The 22504-nt window shown below is 40.8% G+C and overlaps 2 protein-coding genes across 5 annotated transcripts; one reads left to right on the top strand and one right to left on the bottom strand.

Moving 5' to 3' along the window:
* Positions 1 to 138: 138 nt before the first annotated feature.
* Positions 139 to 19413, bottom strand: zranb1a (zinc finger, RAN-binding domain containing 1a). Of its 4 annotated transcripts, XM_028566868.1 has the most exons (11): positions 19243 to 19413; positions 18528 to 18731; positions 15569 to 16438; positions 11282 to 11469; positions 9449 to 9602; positions 8078 to 8149; positions 6952 to 7150; positions 5917 to 6037; positions 4194 to 4323; positions 1813 to 2042; positions 888 to 1103 (listed from the first exon to the last, which is right to left on the bottom strand). In XM_028566868.1, exons 3-11 carry the CDS (start codon positions 16398 to 16400, stop codon positions 888 to 890), a joined length of 2142 nt encoding a protein of 713 aa, XP_028422669.1. In that variant the 5' UTR covers positions 16401 to 16438; positions 18528 to 18731; positions 19243 to 19413. The 4 variants fall into 4 exon arrangements, with proteins under 4 accessions (XP_028422667.1, XP_028422670.1, XP_028422669.1 ...); XM_028566866.1 differs by lacking the exons at positions 18528 to 18731; positions 19243 to 19413 and adding an exon at positions 16911 to 17215 and having other exon boundaries at positions 139 to 1103; XM_028566867.1 differs by lacking the exons at positions 18528 to 18731; positions 19243 to 19413 and adding an exon at positions 17084 to 17215.
* hpdl (4-hydroxyphenylpyruvate dioxygenase-like) lies at positions 18830 to 21463 on the top strand. The gene is made up of 5 exons (XM_028566870.1): positions 18830 to 19624; positions 19710 to 19876; positions 19958 to 20109; positions 20701 to 20804; positions 20972 to 21463. The coding sequence occupies exons 1-5, from the start codon at positions 18963 to 18965 to the stop codon at positions 21171 to 21173; spliced, it is 1287 nt and encodes a 428-aa protein (XP_028422671.1). The 5' UTR covers positions 18830 to 18962; the 3' UTR covers positions 21174 to 21463.
* The last annotated feature ends 1041 nt before the right edge of the window (positions 21464 to 22504 follow it).

Raw genomic sequence — 22504 nt, forward strand, 5'->3', positions numbered from 1 at the left:
TAATGTTACATGTTCTGTGTCATCCATATAGTTGTTTCCTTAGTCACTGTATGAACAAGTCCGGATAAAAAAAGAAATGCGGCAAATTCACATATCACAAGAATGAGAACTTTGAAAACAAATGCAAATGACAACAAAGAGGATGCAAATAAGTCAAATTTAATATGTATGCACTCTATAGAAAGAGGCAGAGTGTTTGGTTTTTTTCTTTTCCCCAACAGCGTCACCACCACCCACTCTAACATGTCAATGAGCTACTAAATCACATGTAAAAATGTCAGTAAACTTGTACGTTCTCCCCCCCACACAAAAGTAGGTATCTTTGCAAAATAAAGTACTCCAAGACTGAACGGATCAAACAGAACACAGATAAAACAGGGCAGAACAAAGGTATCGCCTCCGCGCACTAAATCTCCTAAACAATTAAATAAATCCAAACATCAGAAGGGATCAGCAATCAGAAAAAAAAAACGGTGCCCTTCAAACCTTAACATACACACAAGGATCAGCATCCTCTCAGTTTTAAGCAAACATTTCTGTCAGGCAATTCTGTAAATTAAATTTCTCATCTAGTGCAGCTTCGGGATTTCCTTGAATACATTATATTTTCCAATATGTCCTAGTATTTAAGAGATCATTACTTTGATAACAAATAAGGAGAAATAGCAGTACGGGAAGGCAAACTAAGTGGACTTGATGTGCTTTCATAGGAGCAGTAATCAGGATTCTGTTTGTTGTTGCTGGTATCTTTTTTTCTATCACGGAGCTCACACAACACATGCATTATTACAAGTTAAAGATTTACATTTTGGAGAAAAAAAAATAAATAAAAAGGTACTCTCCCAGAGCCTACAGTGTCCAGTCTTCGATTAAAGGGGCTCCTTCACTCACTCGTCTTCGTCCTCCTCTTCCTCACCGTCAGACAGAGAGGCACAGGGGCGGATCTGGCGGTATCTGTCCAACCACTTCTCCACCATCTGGGTGACCAGGGGGTGGTTACGGCGGCGAGAGCTCTTCTGCATGGCTGCCAGCATGCCTCCTTCTGTCACGCAGCAGTCCAGCCATTCCCTCAGCAGCTTCTCCTGCTGCTCCTCATTGCCCATCTGAGTCGCAAACAAACATGCGTTACTTACGCCATATTTAAGATGTGAAACTGCTGGTGACCACAGTCATGTATCACAAACCTAAACATTAAAACAGCAATTTGTGGTAACCTGACACCATAATCTTGTTCCTTTTTTCAAAAAGTATGCAATACAATGTCATAAAAAAAATGTCATATGGTATGCCGTAAACATTTTTAATATAAAATGCCATAAAATAATCATAAAAAAAAAAAAATTCATAATATAAGTATGCCATTAAAATGTCTCGGATATCAGTTTACATTATCAGCTGACTTTGCGGTGTAAAAAAAGTCAAGGTATAGTATGTCGAAAAAAGTGATTAAAAAAACTACTACTGTCAAAAACAAATTTCATAAAAAAATCATAGTATGCCATAAGTCATGAAAAAAGTAGTATGTCGAAAAAAGTCCTAGTATACTATGTCAAAAACATCATATTATGGTATTTCATAAAACAATAGTATGCCATAAGAAGAAGTCATGAAAAAAGTATGTTGGAAAAAAAAGTCATAAAAACCATCAAAGAATAGAATGCCATAAAAAGTCCTAAAATAAAATATCGTAGTATAGTATTCCATAAAAAAAGTCATATTATAGTGTGTCATAAAAAGTCATAATATAGAATGCAATAAAAAAAAAATATATAGAATCATATGTCATAAAAATGTCACATTATCAGTCCCTACCTCTTGTGCAGACAGGAAGTGAATGTGCAGCAGCTTCCTCTCGCTGTCCACCAGTGGCAAGAAAGTGACCGTGACATCATCGTCAGTATTGAGGTTGGCGCCTGCACCGCGATTGTCGTAGCCGTCGTTCTCCATGGCCACCAGGGCCGAGAAGTGGCCCCGCGTATAGCCCAGCGCGATGGGGCTTTTCCAGCAGAAACTCTGCTCCCATAACAGAGGTAGGTACACACCTAAACACACACACACAAACAAGCTGGTAGCTACTGTACACAACAACACACGAGCCACCTGGGGAGGAACACGCTCTGCAGCTCGACACCCGAATGACTGTGTGTGTGTGTGTGTGTGTGTGTGTGTGTGTGTGTGTGTGTGTGTGTGTGTGTGTGTGTGTGTGTGTGTGTGTCAGTTGGGGACAAGCACCATCTCAAAATGTGATCCGACATCAGAAGTAGCCGTTTCAGATGAAAAAAAACTGGCCCACTGTGAGCAGAGAGCAGCTCTGTGGTAGTCTGGCTATCACCAGACTAATGCTCAATCTTTTAAGATTGAGCATTAGTCTGGGGAGTCTGCTCTGTATTTTCTACTGCACAAGAGGCGTGATCAATGGGCATAGTTCAAATGACTCCGTACGCAATTGGATAGTCTTTCAACCAATCAGACCAACGATCCGGTTGACGTAGCAGCGACAGCGGTATCAACGGGCTGCTGCGCTTCGGTGGCCGTCATGTTGAATGTAAACAAAAAGCTGCTTGGTCGCCGGTCTATCGTCATCGTGTTAAACCCGCCAATAGCGTGCCAGGTGGATAAGCCAGTTGATTGGTTGATTGAGCTGATTGGTCCCCGCAAATTTGTAACGGAGGCAGGATAGATAAACGTACAGGTTTGTAAGCAGATGGGGCTGGGTTTACCCATAGACAGTATATAATGGACCAACAGATCCCGATGCTCTGGACGGAGACCAGTGAACGATATTAGAAGCACTTTTCCGGTGAGCGCTGAGCGTTACTGCGCAGCTTCCAACTGAGAGAGACGACGTAAATGTGACGTGAGCAACGTGTCTGAAAGTTGTAAGTCTTCTGGTAGCTGTGCCAAGAGAAATCTCAATCATTCCGAATCTTACAGAGACGGAGAGCGTAGGTATATGTAAGGAGATAACATGGGCACAGGCTAATTATTGCTAACTAACATGCTAGTTAACATTAGTAATCAAACCTTAACAGCTCATGTAAGTCAAAACTGCCTGGGAGCTTCTCCTGTACTATACGGCAATTCCTGTACTGTTGTTATGACACAATCGTTTTTTACAAAAAACACACACAGAGCCATAACGTGAGGTACAAGGTAATGGAGCCTTTTATACATTGTCGTGTTTCTTTAGAAATAAACAATGGACAAATAGAGTCTTTAAACACTTCAGATGTAAAGTTATTCGCTGTCAAAGTGACGTCAAAATGAATGGCAGTCAATGGGATGCTAACGGGAGGTGATCGCTTTGTAGCATCAAAATGGCGCCATAGGAGCTACGCGTTCTGAAGCGAAGCTTACCCCCTTGGGTTTACCCAGTCTGCCTCTGTGGTGCAGAAAGGTGCCCCACTTCTTCAGGAGTAGCCCTCCCTCCCCCCTCTGGCTTCTGTCAGGCCCACTGCTCCAAACACACACTACCAATCGCCAGACACTTAGTGTGCAATGTAGACTAACGCTGCCAGACTGCACAATGATTTATATGGATACAGTATGTATCGGATTCATCCAAGGTCATTTTATTTATCAAATTTACAGGCAGTACTACAGACTTACTGAGGTAAAGATATTCTGTTACATAGTGACTACGTACCGCAGCTGCGCTCCCTTTTGATACACAACTCCAGTCTGTTTCTGCCAAGTTTTAAAGATGCTATAAGCAATACTCAAGTTCCTTATTATACCCAAACCTCCATGATAAAAATTAATGGCTTTTAGAAATATACAGTCAGAACTCGGAGTGAGCCCAAGTAACTTAAAAAAGGGTCAGTTCATCCAGAATTACAAAAAGTAAATCTTGGTGACCTATTGTGGCATCTTGCCCTTTTTTATTTGCCTGGGTTTTAGGATATCATTCTCTTTTCACTTTTGCCACCACGCCAATACAATGGAGGCTGTTGGAATTTAATTTGTGGAGCTCGTAGCACTGACAAATTATTTGGTTGTTTCTTTAGCAGAAAGTAGTTCCAATGAAAACTGTTTGTGAAGAGCAAATAAAACCAAACCTGCATGGCTAGATGCCACAAGTGGTAAAAAAGAAAGCATGTTCTTTTAGTAATTTGTGTAAACCTATGCTTTAAAGAAGAATCACTCAAAATGTTAAATATTAGCAGAGTTCAAGTATCCACGTGCTGCCTTACCTTGAAAACGAGTGTATCCTAACGTTTCCCCACGGAAACTTTTGTAGTATTTAACTCCGTAGACTATGATTGGTCTGCGAAGAATGTGTGCGAGAACAAAAATGTGGGTCTGCTCCAGGCTGGCCCCAGGCTGAGTTGAGGGAAAAAAAGAAAGAAAAAACAACATTTTCAGTAGTTGTAATCATATACACTTCCCTCAATTGTACATTCAATATTAATACAACTAAAAAAAAAAAAGCTGAGAGTGCAGGGTTTCCTTTAGGATGTTTTTATTAGCAGTGGGGGCAGGTCTGTCTGAACAATTATGTCGGCAGGATCATTTAATTAGGCAACCGCGACTACATTGTGCGTCTGCCCTATTTCTGATACTGTGGCGGGCCGCCATGGCAAAATCAACAGAGCAAACACTGGAGTGCCAAATTCAGTGATCATATTGCAAAACAGAGTGTCCTGCACACTGTGAACCTGCAACGCTGCAGCTCAGAGTGCATCTGCATGCCACCCTCCAATCTTTACAGCTCTCAGTTGTACTATTTGAATAAGCAGAAAGCAGACTGCATAAGTGCTTTTAAATATACTGCAGCACACAGGCTCTAAGGTAATCCACAATTATGGAATGTGGTATACAAAGGCTGAGCATATCTTTGGATTTCATCTCTCCATAACTGTCAAAACCTCAGATGAGGTTATCATGTGGAAGCTTTTGCGGTGTTTGTTTACACTGCCGGTGAAGTAGCTCTCGGTGTTAAACGCCTTTAATCCCAAGAGTGCTGCTTCAGCAGGCGTGCCGGCCAAGCAGATGAGCTTTCTGTCAATCTACAACTCCATCTTAGGGGATCTGTGATAATTGCTTATGATGTCCTCCCTGTCATTCACACACGGCCCACCTTCCAACTGTGTCTCCCCATTCAGTTCAATTCACTTTACTGGCATGAGAGTTAATGAGCATTAAGATAAGACAGTGCTGATACACCAAGTAGTAAAATTGCTTTCATCATAGTGAGTGAGTGAGTGAGTGGAACTTTGGAGGTTTTTGACCACTAGTATGGAGCAATTTTTTGTCTGTAACGCGTGCTCTACTAGCATACAAATAAGGATGCGCATGTACAGTACATTGATAATACAGCTGATGTGATTCGAAATGTGCAGTGCTTTATAAGTGTTTTTTTGGAAATGCATTAAACATGTGTGTTAGGCCTTAAGAACTCACACAATGAGTTTGGGTGAAAAAAATACTGAATGTAAAAAAATAACTGCTCGTTTATAAGAAAAAAATCCCCCAGCAGCAATAGGAAGAACAAAACATGGTGTGTCTGTCCCCAAAACCAATAAAGGAGACAGCCCACAGTGTTCTCTTTGTGCAATAGGAGTATACATGACAAAGTGAACGACCTGCATTTCTAAATGTGTGCCAGGAAGTTTAATGATCTTCTAAAAAAACGGTCACAGTCACTAATTAACTTCGTCTCATTTTTTGTTTGTTTAAATGACATTTGAATTTCAAACAAACCAACTATAATAATGTCTTTGGTTATAAATAAACCTGCCATTTTATCTGAAAGAATGCATCAATGTGTATATTGCATTTTGGAAGTATTACTTCCATGTTCCTCACAACTTCTATCCACTGACAGACCGACCACACCATAACGTGCCATTTTCTGCCTTTTGATTTATGGTGAACTAGAGGAAGGCAGTGAGTAAACTAGAAGAACATAATTACCTGGCTGGCCAAAGACAGGATGAACGCCCAGTCCTCCTGCCACTGTTCCTCTCTCAGGGAGAAATGCAAACCGAAACTCTGCGAGTACCACGACTCCCACTCCTTCCAGCGTGTGTAAAACCTAAAAAAAAAAGAAGTTACATATTAGAATATTTGAAAGTTTATTTAAATCAAAAAATGATTTATTGTTCTACAGCGCATCTCAACAAGCCCATTTTTTCCCAACAGAAAGTAGTGCATGAAGAACAAACATGTAACATTCATAAAACAGTATTTAATGTCAAAATCAACTGCAAAGACACATCAGAGTCCTTTTAAACACTGAATGTTTAATGCACGTTTAAACACTTTTAGGGAGTCTGAAGAAACCTACATAATAAACAAAATCATCCACATACCTAATGCAATACACCGAACAGGAGAACATCTCTCTATGTCTTACTTTTGCCAAGTAACCAAACCTCCTGTATTTGACTGTGAGGGAAGTATGTAAATATCCTGAGGAGAAGCTTCTACACTGAGCCTCTGAATCAAATGAACAAAACCACTACACATGTCCACTGGCTGCAGACAACCACGACAACCTTTTTCACATTATAACTCAGGATATACTGTATGCATCTATGAAATGAAGTACACGGTTAGCAATTACAACACTGAAAGACAAGAAAGGCAGCAACCCAAAAATGTTCTCCTTTACCTACATGCAAAAATTTTGTGAGTGAGATTTTTTTCTACAGTATTTAGGGCTTTTTTTCCTTCAAAAATCTATAAAGTATGTGATCTAACTTTTGTGTTATGCTGATGCTTTTACAGATTTTTATGAGAGGATGAAGTCAAGTTACATTTTAGAATGATAGATGTCAGTCATTCAGATTACTCGAAGCCAGACGTGTAAGTGTGTCAAATTGCTGTACGATTCAAAAACATTTTGCATATGTGGCATTTTGCATAGTACATTACAGCATTTCAAGTCATAAAATGCTTATAGGATTATACGACTGTAGGGACACTGTGTAGGGTTAGGTTTCTCACCAATGGGAGCAGTCGTGCAGGCTGTCATGGAGGGTCTTGCGGAGAACTGAGTCCTTGTCGTAGATGCCCCAGGTGGCCTGTAAAACAGAGTCCAACAGACAGTCTCCGGCTGTGCGGTTCCACAAGGCGTACAGACGACTGTCCAGGCGTGTGCCCAGCTCCAGAGACCAGTTGATGACAGGAGATTCCTCTTCCAACTCTATACACAGACAGACAGGCAAAATGCATGTGTGTGGGGTGAGGGCACTAAAAGGAGGACAGGTTCCAACGGGCCATGTTCAAGCCTGTCTATTTTTGTCAAACTTCGCAGTAAAAAAATAAAAAAAATAAAAAAAATAAAATACACAGGGAGACTTCTCCAAGAGAGACAGGAAGAGGACTTCTAGGATTACATTTTTAAGATTAAAGAAAAACATGACAGGGGCAGCATTTTATTTCCCCAGGTGACCAATGGATAAATAATACTGGGTTTATGAGAAGAAAAAAAGAATTAAAAAGCCAAATCTGTTAACGAAATCTCATAAGATAAAAACGCATGGGATGCTGCATGGAGTGGTTTCAGATGTTCAACTGATGCAGCTAGTTGTTCTGGAAACAAATTGTGCATCGCATAACCTCCTTTTCAGCCTTTTTCTGTTGTCCTGATATATTATTAAAAACACACCTTTACTGATTCTTCAGCTACTTTCTGTGCAAACACAAAAGACCCAAAGCACCACTCATCAGTAACCCAGTTTGTGGAGGATTAAATAGGTCACAAGACTACTCGGATACCTTCATTACAGCACACAAGCAAGCACACATGTATGTTCACAAGCATTCGCGCACACAGAGCACAGTCCTGGGAGTGTGTCATTGGTTAAGCGAGAGGGAGGGAAACCAGTGAGCTCAATTAACCTAATTAGAGAGGGTATATAAGATGAAGCAGTAGGGGAGGGGGGTTGGGGACAGAAGGATACAAGAGCAGATGTTAATTTTCAGTCCCTTCCACACAGCACAGCCAGATCATGAATCACAGGTAACCAAATCCCATCATGTCTTAACACGTGATTGGACTTAAATAAATGCAAACTGGAGATACGTGCAGATAACGTACAGTATATAAAAATGAATAAATCTTTGGTACCTTTCTGCACATCTCGATCCAATACCTCATCAAACAGCTTCTCTTGGACAGCAGGCGGCAAGTCCTCTATATCTGACACATATGGAAAAGATATTATGTTTTTATGCTCATTATAACCCTAATGGTACACTGCACTGAGGGCAACAGAAACGCCACAGTAATGACACACAGAGGGGATGTTCTTTGCAATTGCATTCACTGGCTGACATTTTGTCAATGGCACACTGTAAACACAAGCTCTGTACAGCATGTTGTGCTTTTGTGTGTATTGAACTGTGTGCACACACACCACCAGAACACTGGTGGCTATTCTCTAGCTCAATAGTGAATGGCATTGGCTTTGTCTGAAAGAGAGAGAGAGAGAAACAGAGGGAGAGAGCACCCTGCAGCTGGCCTCTGGCCAAATTCAGTCTGCAAAGAAATACTTGGCATAACAGGAAGAAAATCTATCAGTGAAGCCTGCATAATCTTTCATCCCAGCAGCACGGGCAGCTCTGAATCAGAATACAACTGGTAGGTCTGAAAAGTAAAAGTGCCTGTCATTTCAGTGATGACATTAAACCACACAGACAGGACACTGAGCAACTGTTTCTGTGAGCAATGCTGCACAACAAGGCTAGCAGTCATTCTTCCAATTCTCCAGTTAGGGGGGGAAACAGTCAAGATCACACACTTAAATGCTGCACGTTTATACACACAAAACACAATCACAAATAGACAGAGCGAGGGCTACTGTCTATGGGTGGGAATCACCAGAGGCCTCACGATACGATATCATCACGATACAATATTATTGCGATTTTAAAGATATTGCAATATTCTACAAAATATTGCAACTTATTACCTTTTTTCCCCCCCAACTTCAAATTTTTCCCAATTTCAAATGATGTCCCGAAAAGAAAACTTTGTCAACATCTGTTTTATCTAAAAAGATACATTTCTCCGTTTGTTCATCTCACTTCAATTTTATTGCTGCAAAATGGGATTGTCAAGCAGACAAACTGACCAACACATATAATATAACACATAATACAGTATTGCCACGGAAAATATTGCAATACTATGCTGTATCGATTTTTTCCCCCACCCCTACTACCGTCTATGGAACACATTCATCTCTGACAACGATGTAATCGTTCATCGGGAGGTTTTACTGTGGACATCGTCATATGCCAATTCGGTGAACCTTGCCCAACCCTAGACCTCACAAATCAATATAGAGGTATTTATTGAGGCTACAAAAACAAGTCTGTCAGTGGAGGCAAATAAAGTCAAATTTATTTCGGGATTAACAGAGAAGGTATTAGATTGCACATATTCAAGGGAAGTCCAATAAGCAATGTGATGTGACCATCAAGATATTGTGGGTACCTGCAGGCAAGGTGAAGGTGACCGGGTCAGTAAGGAAGTAACAGGCAAAGTCTCCTTTGCGTTGATGTAGAGAGGCTGCAATCTCCCTGCGGATCTGCTCTGTCAGCTCAGGACACACCATGGAAGGGATGCACTTGGCTGCCTGCTGGTTCACCTAAAAGACATACACACATATATTCATTGGATGTTCGAGGTAAATACACCAACCAAGGCATGATCAGATATGTGTGATACATGTAAATCATAAGCATTGGTTTATTTTGAAAATTTTGATTTCTGGACATTTTTAATCATGTCCTTGCATGCATTTATTTTATTAAGAATGGGTAATATAGACAAATGTTGAAAGGATTTTCTCAAGTACAATAACATACAATAAATCAGAGATCTTCAACAGGAGTCCCGGACCCCTAGGGGGGGTCCTCCAAATTATTGTTAATTTTTGAAAGTTCTTTCAAAGATTTTAATGTCTTAACATGAATCCAACAAATTATTAGCAAATATAAATCCCATTGATCATAGGCTTACTAAGATAGCCATCCACAGATACAGTTCATCCTAATGATTCACTGTGCCACATGTATGTTTAACATTAAAACATGATTTATACGTAAAATCATGCGAACAATTGTTTTAATTTTAATAGTTTAATATTCTATGCAAAAAAGGTATGTATACACGTTACTGTAGGCCCAGTTTAATATGCAACTTCATTTTATACAATATATGTAAGTAAGGGGTAGGGTTGGGCATCGGAATCGGTTCAAAAATTACGATTCCATCGGAATCGTTTTTTTATTGGAATCGTTTGGATGATTTGGTTTCAAATCTGATCATGGGTTCCAAATTTAACATGCGCAAGTTTTGGTTTCCGTAGCGGCCAGGCGCTGCTTGTGTTGCAGCCGTGGAGCACAGTAAGCGGCGCTCTAGCGTGGCTTTATTTTACATTGAAAAAGCCCCGTCAAACTGCAACCCACCTTTGAATCAAAATAATACTTTCCTCTTATTTGTGAAATAAGCATGTGACCTGTTTCAAATCCACCCCTCAAAGAATCGGAATCGAGAATCAATAAGAACCGGAATCGAAAGGAAGAATCGGAATCAGAATTGTTAATATCCAAACGATGCCCAACCCTAGTAAGGGGCCCCCGCTCCATCTCTCTTTCAGTTAAGGGGTCCTTGGTTTAAAAAAGGTTAAAGATCCCTGCAAGAAATTATATTGAGGATCAAATTCTGCCATACACCGTAAAGAGGCCATCTTTCTCATCCAACCTCAATGACTTGTTTGACAGTGCAGCCCTCTGCGCCTTTCCTAATCGTTGCTTGCCCTCCTTGCAAACCACATCGGCTCTGTGGCATCACGTCCATTAGGAACCAGTGGCAGGACTGCAGCCAGGCTAATCCTCCACCTAATCCTTAAAGTGCACTTCTGCAGTAATTGAAGGCATTACGGGCATCTGCTATATCGTCTACTCTGGCACAGAAAAATTATAGGCCGACGTGGTTGACGAGGAGAAGCACCGAATACAGTCAAAAGTACAGTAACACTTTTTCTTGTGTAACATAACCAAATTTGTCAGATTTTTTATAATGCACTACTGTACAATCGCAAGATTACTGGTGGTTGCCTATTATTTTTCATAAGACTCTGTAATCTTCATAGGAAGAGAAACATTTTAAATCTGATTCCACTACGGATTCTGCTGTGTGGTGTATTCATTTGCAGACGTGTGTGTAGATAGGGTTTAATCAAGGGACACCCTGCTGAAAGAAGATGGTATACCTTTAATTCCAGTCGTGTGACAAAGACAAACAAACATAAAGCATGCTTACCTCTGTGAGCAGGATGGCTAGCATGTCCTGCCTCTGGAAGCGGATGGCCAGATGGACCAGGGTGAAGCCTACATCAAACGCTGAGGACCGGTTGAGGAGCTGCACCTCGTCAGCAGTGAGCTGCCGGGCAATGTCCCCACCTGATGACTTGTAGGCTTCTATTGCCGCCAGGTCTCCCTCCACCACACCTGCAGCGGGGAAGACAAAGAAAAAGACAAATGTTGGCACCAAAATATAAAAATGTACAGTGCTGTTTAGAAAAACAATTCACATTCAACAGCTGTTGCAACTCAATAATGCACAAAACACCTGTTGTGATCTCATAAAGTTGAATCCACACCTTCGTAAAACAATGTCAAACAAAAAAACTGAACTTGACTACCTTCATACACTTATTGCAGGGCTGTACTTAATAAATCAGCAACTGAGGGAATCTACTATGTCAAATACTAGTGTTTCTTGTCCAAACACATCTGCAAAGAAAATAAATTCATGTAGAAAGACATGGGGATTCTTTTAAAAACAGCCCTTATCTTTGTAAATGGATTAGACTGGCTTTTGGAGCAGTTCCAACCCCATGTCCTTGCTTGTAAAAGAAGCAAGATGTAACAGACAGCTTGCCATGTTCAATGAAAGAGCTACAGAAATATCCATCAAACTGCTAATACATCATTCTGCTCTTAGTCACAAGCAATTAATATTCAAATTTGGGAGAAATTTGCATAACAAATTCAACTTCAAAAGATTTAAATGCTAAAAGAATATATAATGAACGGAGCAGTCTAGCTCTTGACGTCAATCCACAGTTCAGATGACCTCTAGATGTAGCCACTAGCTAACCCAGTACGACAGCAGTTATCACACTGTGAGGCTACTACGTAGCACAACAGACCAAGCAGTGTAGTTTATAATGCAGAGCTATCAGAGAACTGTGTCAGACAGAGGACAGTCTGTGCAGATTAGCACCCTCCCCCTCCTTTGGACATCGCAGTCTCAACATCTGTTATGAGTGAAATGAGAGGCAGCTAGGTAGCACACCGAACACTAAAAGCACCAGCTAATTTTAACAGACTGCCTTATGTGAGGTTGTCCTTTCTGGCAGAGGAAGAGGACAGTTACCTTGAGAGAACCTGGACTGGAATGTGTCATGAACATCTGGTACTTTGGCACATGCTGGGTGATACTTTGCAAACACAGATCCACAAATGGATGTCGAATGAGTTTGGCTGCAGTATAGCACCTGCCATGCTGGAGACCTCAAACAATTTTAATTGAAATTAAATTTATTGAATTTAATTTAAAAAAAACGTGCCCCAATGCCACTCTACATATGTAGAGCATTCCCACTATGCAAGTGTCAACATTAAGTATACTTTAGTGTAGGGCTGTTTTAAATTTAGTGTCAGTTAAATTTAAAAAAATTGTAATCGTGATTTTGAATATGGCTACAAACAATCACAAAAACAATGTCATTGAGAAAATCAATTATTTTGCACATTGCGTTTTTGCAGATAAGCTCTCATTTGGTCTTGTGATCTGAATGATGGGACAAAACTCAATGAGTAATCATGTTAAATAATCATGATATTCAACATAGACCAAAATAAATGTGATTATGATTTTTTCTAAAATCAAGCAGCCCTACCTTTTCATATTGCAAAAAAAACAAAAAATGATGAAGGCGTTAGCTTAGACCAAAATGCATTAGTGTAATTGAAGAGTATTTTAGTTAGTCAGTACACTCCTTAAAATGTGTGTTCTTCTGAAAAGAGTGTGCCTTGCAGTGCACAATAAAAAAATGCTAGGCATGTCCTGATGCCTAATGGTTTAGGTGCGTACCACATAACCACAACTTCCAATTCAATTCCAGCCAAGGACTGTTCCTGACTATATAATATGGATACGGTCCAATATAATAAAGACTAAAAAAAGATGAAGAAATGGCACGGGATAGATGACAACAAAAATAAAGCATTTAATATTTGGAAAAATACTTATCCCTCTCTTTGCTAAGTGAAATGGGTAGTAATGTTCTAAATATGCTCTTTGGTTGACAGTTCATTTCATGATATAAATAGAGCTTAACAGTGTGGTTCCAAAAGTATAAATCCCATTAATTTTCTCCAAGGATTTGGATTATTAGCCATTATGTCTAAACCATCCAAGGTAGACTGACAACGAGCTCAGAGGTTGTAAAACGGAAGTTTATGCGTCTGTAGAAGCTAGAAGTCTGTATGAAATCAACCATGTTTTAAGAAAAATGTCGTATTCGCAATCTTACGGAGAAATACTACACTACCCACAATCCTAAGCGTAACAGCGGTGTCTCTGATTGGTGGAACTCGCTGTTACCATGGAAAGGTTTACCACACCTGCAAACACGTGAACGGCTACAGCAAGCTGCTACCATTGAAGTAAATGATAGTTTCTGTACAGAGTCTTGAACCTTTGCCTTTTTCAAAATTATAATTTTGCGCTAAATCAAATGGTTTATGGTCATGATTTGAGGCTGGTTGGCTTGGTCCCAGGCTTACATTTACATAAGCAATTTTTGAAACGTCAATAGAACAATTGAATGGGGAAAATCACTTCCACAACCAGAGCCATTTAAAAAACTGTTGAGTTCTTCAGTGTGGAATTGGGACACATCTAAATACCTTACGATCAACCCATTATGTAGGGATCAGTCTATACAATATCAGCCCCCCACAATGGCCCAAACAGCCAGAAATCAGGCATCCTGAATATCAGGCGTGACCATCTGGACAGACATTAATATTGTGTTGTTATTAACAACTGACACTGAAAAACTTTACAGCCCAGAAAGAGATAAAAAATATGTCTCCACAATTTTCTGATATAACTGATATTATCATTTTAGGTAGAATTATGTATGGTGGCTGATTAACAAGATAATTTCCAGTGCTTGATGGCAAACACACAGAGCTCCTCCACAATGTTTTATAATCACATAAACTGTACACAACATCATCATGAGCGACATCAAACTATAAGAATAATATGGTTATACAGAAAAATATTATCTGTAACTGCAAGATTAACTTGGTTAAAGTCTGAACAAAGGAACACTATTACACAAACAGACTCTGCTTCCTTTTGTGGGAAAGTATAATCAATGGGATCATCCGAATTTAGCTCAAATACAAAGCTCTGAAAAAACATTAGACCAGAAACAGTGGAGCGAGGTGAAATGAAGTTGTGTGAGCTAAGGAAGTGCTAGGCTTGGCCATAATGTGCTGCTCGACTCAGGCACTTCCTCCATTGACAAACACTTTGACGAGCCCAACTGTAAAAAGTAAAAATAAAAAAGAAATAAGCAGACATGGTATGAATAAAAAGGTACAGCAGCATTTAGAATTAAACCAAAAGGTTGGAAAAGTCTATATGAGGTAAATGTAAGATAGCTGTGAAAAAAAAAAAAAAAAAAAAAAAAACTGTCTCACTGTGACCGAAGAGTAATGTTTTCTATTCCACAACAAGCTGGAAAGGGCAATCGGCATAAAGGTCAGGAGGACACTAATCACGTGCTGCCTTCATGCTTTCTTGCTTTTTTGTTGTTGACTGGTGTACAAGGTCTTGTCAAGGCTATTTTTGCCTCCGTAGGCCCCTTCTCAGCACATAAGCACCACTGTTTACAGGGTCGGTTGACTGCAAGCCAGGAGAGTCTCTGGTCCACAGGCTACACTCTCACTGCGCTGCCCAGACGGCCCATTCATCCCCACCAGCTGGGAAGCACTTATACCCTCTCAGTTTCTCAAAGACACTCTCAGTAGGACCCTAACAAGGGCAGCTAGAGGTTCAGTAAAAAGTTGGATCAAATTCCTACTAGTCATTTAGTTACACATCTTTAAAATGTTACCATTTTGCATCATTTATGCTTTATTGATGACAAAGATCTCACCGCAAGAGATATTGTCCACCTAAAAGCACAACCTTGTGAAATTAAATCCTTCTCACAGAGCTTTCCAAGCCCATGTTTTGCAAAAATCCTGTTGTACTTTAATATTCATTGATAAAACAGTAAGTGGACAACACTATTTTGCTACCTTGGCCTTTGCAGGGTGAGGCCCAGCCTGCACTGTAATAAAATAGAACTAAGTGGAAACTAATTAGTTTGCCATTGTGACAAAAATGGTTGCCTCTGCCTGGAGCACTTCGCTCGGTCATCACCATCGATTATCAAAATTGCCGTTATTAATTTTCTGTGGACTGACTGATTACTTACTGGCTTGCAGGAATGTCATGTAATAATGTATGAAAACTCACCAGCACATGCATTGAGGAACAGCCAGTCTGTTTTCCTCATTCGATTTCTAATCTGCTTTAGCTTCTTGAAGTCAACCTCTTGCTCCTCTTTGCTGCTCATGGCTCCAGCTGCAAGCTCTATCCTCTGGAAGTCCATTTTGACATTGTCTTCCCTCTTGGGCATAGGAGGGGACCTCCTTCGGCCCTGGCCTCCACTGCAACTGCCCCTCCACGGAGCCCTGTCCTGCTCATTGATCATGGGTGCTGGTTCTGCAGACTCAGCCAGCTGTATCGCTTCCTGGTTGTTGGGCTTGGGATGGTCACAAACCACACACTTTGTAGTCGTGGGCCAGTTCTGGTAAGTGCAAACTGTGCATGTCCAGTGCTGCTGATGAGTGTTAAGTCTGTTTCGGTCATTGTACTCCTCACAGGTATCCACAGGGGAGTGGAGCGCAGGACGACAGCCTGCATTGGAGCCTGAAGTCTGGGGGGACTCGGTGGGGCTGCTGGTCCTCGTGCGCTGACACAGGCACTGTGTGCAGCGGAGTGCTCGGGGCCAGTTCAGGTAGGTGCACATCTGGCAGGACCACTTATTGGCAATCTCAGCTATGCCAGCTGACCTGACTCTTGGCCTAGCACTGGAGTCAGGGCAGATGAGGAGGTTGCTGACACTCCCAGTTCTGGGAGGATCCCACTCCGGACTGGGGTCCAGATCAGGGCTGTTCTTGTAAGGTTCCTCTGTGATGATGGGACCCCTCGACTTTGGTGCACGGCACATAGTGCACTTGACTGCAGATGGCCAGTTTTCATAGGTGCAGTAGTCACAGGCCCACTTTACCTTCTGTTCTGTCATTGTGGATCACTTTGGATGGTCAAACTGTGGTGATAAACCTAGTAAGATGTGAGGCATAAACAAAGGCTTTGTGAATGCCTTGAAGGTCAATAAATATAATAAACTAGTATTGTGTTTAAGATACATGAATCAAATGAAGAGATTTCATGGAGTTCCATGGAGAGGAATGTAAACTTACATCTGGTTGGGAATCTACAATAACACTGGCAGCCTGAGATTTTGGATTGATTGAAAGACTAAAATGACCTAGCAGCTGTTCATTATCAGTAACAGTATGGAGCCTGGTTAACAATCTGGGTTTGATTCACATGACGGGTGGCATTATAGCGTTACCATGTAACGTTAGTAATGTTTCAGGCTGGAGTGTTAGCTTACTAGCTGGCAAGCTAGCCCTTGCATACATAGCTAGTTACCGTAAATTGTAATAGTTAACGAACATTTCCGAGAAAGTACAATCAACTAATCAACTATATTCCGGAATATTTTAAGACAAATATGTAACACTCTTACCGTTTTGAGGCTGCGCTCGTTTCTCAAGTGCTGCTGAAAACCACAACAAACCCTTCTTGTTCAGTCCCCCTCCTGCTCTATCAAACCTTTCCCAATTCGACTTATTTCGACCCCTTTGTCTCTCACATGTTTACCTTTATGGACACATTAAACTCTCGCAGAATAAACCACACCTTGGCAAAGCCCCTACTCCTTGTATCATGGTATAAATATGCGACATTCCATGGTTTACACTGGCTCCGTGTTGTTTAATGGCGGCGACAGCGAGACAAATGAGTAGCAGAGCCAAAATAAACGCTTGCTTGCTTTCGTCACCAATCATATGGCTCAGCGATCGATGCGATTGGATAAAAGGAAAAGTACCGTGTTGCCTTCATGACCTATCGGAAATAGTAAACCCCCCTATGTACGAACATTTATGATAGGTTCAAAACATATAAATATATACACAAAAGAACTGGGAGATTTGATAGTAACGGGTCGAAAAAGTGTTTACTAGCTAACACGTTCTCTATTTGCTGAGGTTTTAGCCCATCACGTGCTGTGCCCTGAAGCTCACCATTTTTATATTATACCATTTAAAATAAAAAAAAAGAAACGATTCCGAAATATCCGAGCTTATTATAAACACTAAAAGCTTCCCTCCTCACTGCGGTTGTGATGTTTGTTTTAATAATAAAGAGATTTTATAGACAGCAATACAATCTAAACTAGTCTTATTCACAATTTTGCAGCAATAATTGAATAACTATGTACGCTTTTGTTATGATTTTATTTTATGCACACTAAAATCGCAAGAGATTATAAGTAAAACAAAAAAACATGGACACAGAAAGGTGTTTAGAAAGACTGCTGTTGGTCGGTAATGAATTATTGAACTCTAGGTAACATATAGTTATTTAAAAATATTGAATTAAATAAACTGACGAACATCATATGTGTAATTCATGGCTCAATTGAAACGGGATCAAAAAGTAATTTGTCTTTCCCCTTACCGTTCATATTTTTTTCGAGTTAAGGTCCCACGGCAGTCCACCGGAAGGGGAAAGACTTCGCCTATATGTGTAATATAATTATATATCTTAAATGGATATTAAGGCTATCACAGTGATTTAAAAAAACAAAACAACCCAACCGTCTGTTAGGGGTTCCACTGGGGTTTTCTTCATTTTTTCAGAATATTGTAACATAGCTCAACATAGTTGACTAACCAAATAGTCAACTATCAGGAATTCTTTATCATTTATTAAGAAACCCAGTTACACGTCAATATAAAATTATGTGAAATTGCAATGTCCAGAGTAGCCTATATTTTTGACCAGCCAGTCTTATTTAGTAGGCTATTAATAAAAACTCAACCCCAATAATCATAACCATCAGAAAGTAGCCTACAGCAGCAGGAACGTCTTAATGTAGCTGATCAGTTCTTTAAAAAATCCTGAAAAGATTCCAGAGCCAGTATAATCCCTAAGTATTAGGTTTGTTTAGACTCTAAACATGCATACATTTATGAGATTCCTGTCTTTCGCGGTGGGATTTTGGGCTATTCAACCTGTGCACTACACACTCACAACATCTGCCACATAACCCATTAATATATGCAGTAACCCCTCTCACCTTCCACCTTCGGTGTGGTTGGAGTGGCTATCAGGGTGGCATATCCTTGGGGCGAGTTTATGGTGCCAGGAGGGGCGTCCATCGCCCATACCCTGCACTCTGGTATGGAATAATATACAGTCTATGGAAAGCATCCCTCCCAGGCCCCGTGACCCAATCAGCCCTCCAAACACGGCGAGACCAGAGGGCAGGGCATCATCCAACCTGTCAAATCAGAACCAACCGATCACAAAGTAACAGACCAACTGGGGCTATAAGTAACAGTAAAACAACACTAACCTGTTAAATCAATCAGCAACTGGGAACGAATATTTAATATATTAATATACTGGGAATTTGAACTTTTTAAAGTTTCAGTTTTTACACTGTCTCTTTGGGTTCAGTACTGACTTCGATTATTTGGACACGTCTCCTTTAAAAACGTCACGTCGCAACATGGCAGCTTTATTGACTCGGTTACACCACATTTCGTTCCACGTTTCTAATGCGGAGAAAATAGCTAACGACCTTGTCTCTAAATTCAAGTTTAGTTTGTTTGCAACCAGACTAACCGACAGGTTCAGGCAGCTGGCTTTTAGAAAAGGAGCGGCTGTTTTCATTGTGAAAGAGAGACCAAAAGAGAGTAGTGTGGGACTGAATGAAGAGCCACGCCGGGTCAGCGTGGGGAAATACAACCAGGATCATTCTGCTAAATGTCTTTACGATGCCTGCCTACCTTACCCGGTGGATACTGTAAGCAACGTGTGTTTCGAGGTGGATGATGTGGAAAGGTCATTCAGGACTCTTCGCCATCAGGGATGCAATTTTCTCGTGCCGCCCACGACAGTTCAGGACGAGCGTGGTCTCGTCACGTACTCTGTGGTTAAATCTATTGTGGGAAATGTGTGCCACACGCTAATTGACAAGACCAAATATAATGGAAGCTTCTTGCCTGGATTTGATGTCATTGAAAAGGACTGCGGCTTGCCAGCAGAGGACATGTCTTGTCCAATCACACATTTTGATCACATAACCTATGTCTGTCCCAGGAAAACAACCCACCAGGTCATGAGGTGGTATGAGAAGTTCTTTGGTTTTCAGAGGTTTTTCATTGATAGGTGAGAATTTTAAGACATTTACTGTTTTCTTAATTTTGTTCCACTTGATTTCAGTAATAATAAATATGACTGTTCTTCTGAGTAGTGATGACGATGTGGACGAAGGTTTTGTCGTACACCAGGATGGCATTGGACTTCGCCTTACCGCCATGGAGTACTGGAAATGCAGCAAAGCAGGCCTCATTCTCTCATCTGTGGACAGAAAAGTGCCCGACTGCAAGTTTGTCATTGCTGAATCACTGCCTAAACAAGGTAACATGAACATATTTCAATGCATTTCATTTCTGCCATGATTACAACACCTGTATCACTTTGTGCTTGCACTTATTTCAGGCAGGAATCAGGTTGCCACCTTCTTGGAGCAGCATGACGGCCCAGGGATCCAGCACATTGGGCTGTACACACAAAACATTGTTTCTTCTGCACAAGCGATGGCTGATGCTGGTGTCCACTTTTTCTCCCCGCCTCATGCCTACTACACTGGGGTTTGACTGACTCTTACAATGAACTAATACTGACTTGATTAATGCAAGAATGGCCCACATTTTATTATATAAGTTGAAAAATGTATTGTAGTAATACATGTGTAATAATTACAGTAATTACGGATACACAAGACAAATCAGCGTTGTCTTAAAATAGGGAAATTGTAGAGTTGCACTGGCTTGTGAATTTGCATCTTCAACCTGTAAAATTGACACACACAGAGTCCAATTTATAGTAAATCAATAGGCACCAAAAGATCATTTGGCATCAGGCTAGATCAGTTGACATTAGGCTTCAAGATTTTAGGTTTGAGGATTTGTTAGTCTTTAACACTTCCTCAAAGTCCAACAGAAAACTTAACAATTACTGACTTGCTATAAATAACAAACAAACATTTTATTTTCTGTGACTTTCTGTGGGATTTCTGTATGATGTTCTCGCTTGGTCTTTTAACAAAGCAGTTTCTGTGGCTGATTATTACATAAAATAATGGTATATAACAATAATAATAAATAATACTGGTTATATTTGCAAATGTCATCTTCTACTGTGGTTATCAACTCTTCTACCTATCCTGTGTGCTGTGACAGGTGGGAAAACAGCAGGAGATAGAGGAGGCAGGACATAACCCCCAGATGCTGGCGCAGCATGGCATTCTCCTAGACACACAGACAGCATCCAGTGAAAACAGAGGGTGAGAGGCAAATTGGAGAGCTGTAATCTTGCACCACTTTTAAGATAGTATAATCACATGTAAAATTTGTGACATTCACAATTTTAGTGTAGATTTCAAGTCAACATGTTTCTCAGGGTCACGTAAGACCAACTAAGTGTCCTTACCTTGTTATTATCTGTTTCCAGATACCTACTCCAAGTGTTCACCAAGCCCATCTTTGCAGAGGACACCTTCTTCCTCGAGCTGATAGAGCGAAGAGGGGCGACAGGTTTTGGTGAGGGGAACATCAAAGCACTGTGGAGGTCGGTGCAGGCGCACATGGAGAATCAGGTGGGGGGTTCTCAAGTAGAGGGATCCCCAAAAACTGTGCAAACTGCTGTGTATTAGTCAATTCAGATATTTTTAACTGGAAAAACATGTATAAAATATAATATATTTACTGAATAGTTTACTAAAAGTGCTATTTCAGTTTGTGTGGTAACAAGTTTGTGGTGAATCTTAAGTTACATGTTGCACTGCTTACAAGTCCAAATTACATATTGTATTAATACCTATCTTTGGAGATGACTGAACAAATGAAGACGTAAAACGGCACTATTTTTTACTTGAAATCTTGTGTCAAAGCAACTGACGGACTCCACAGCATCTGTTCCTCAATAAATCTGTTACTTACCCCAGGCCGTGAAGACCAATTACTGTCCTCAAAACAATGTGTTGTCTGTCTTAGAATGTGGGTGGGCCAAATTTCACAATAAGAGCTCTTGAAATCTCTTAGATCATCTTATGTAAACATTGCCAGTGGCCAGAGAGGAGAGTAAGTACTGATGTAAAGTAGTGGTACTTTACTTGATTATGTCCATTTTATGCTATTTCTATACTTCTACTCCATTATATTTCCATCATATTGTACTTATTACCCTACATTTTTGACAGCTGAAGTTCAGTGTTATTTAGCTGATAAAAAATGTACACACAAAATATGTAATCGGGTTATGAAATATGCGTTGGGTCAGCCACTATCCTCCTGGCACTCAGAGGGACCTGTTCCTGGCCTGTGAGCTCCCTGGTTGTTCGCACAGCATGTCCCAGTCTGCGTTCGGTGTGGGCAGAGAGGAGTTCTGTAGAACAGAACTTTCGTGGCTCAGTCCGTAGGGAGTTGTCAAGTCCCTGTACGGACTGAAGTACGGAGTGTGGACTGCTAGCTGGAGAGGTGCCAGTTTGCCTCCTGGGCACTGCCAAGGTGCTCTTGAGCAAGGCACCGAACCCCCAACTGCTCGGGGCGCCTGTCCAGCAGTTGCAGCCCCCTCACTCTGACATCTCTCCATTTGTGCATGTATAGGACCTTAGCATGTGGGTGTATTTCAGGCCTTTCCCCAAAAGAGTGAAAAAAATGTAATATCCTCACTGGGGATCAATAAAAGTATAAATTATTATTATTAAATACATCTTGAGAGGGAACCCTGAGGAAGAACCTCCTCTGGTAAGCTTGCTTGATGAGGTGAGTGTGTCTCCCATCTTAGGTTGCTGGTTGCTCATATTGTTTAGGTTGGGCTCTAGGTTGTTCTCTCTACGCCATGCTACCAGCTGTGACACATTGTGTTCCCATAGATCGACCTCAATGAGCACTCAAAAACATGGCACATATGAATTGCCACATTGGCAAGTACTTTGTGACATGGAACCCTGGATCTTTGTATCTTCAGAGAAGGTGAAGTACT

Source organism: Perca flavescens, chromosome 21 (assembly GCF_004354835.1).
Source record: "Perca flavescens isolate YP-PL-M2 chromosome 21, PFLA_1.0, whole genome shotgun sequence".
In the NCBI taxonomy this organism is placed as follows: domain Eukaryota; kingdom Metazoa; phylum Chordata; class Actinopteri; order Perciformes; family Percidae; genus Perca; species Perca flavescens.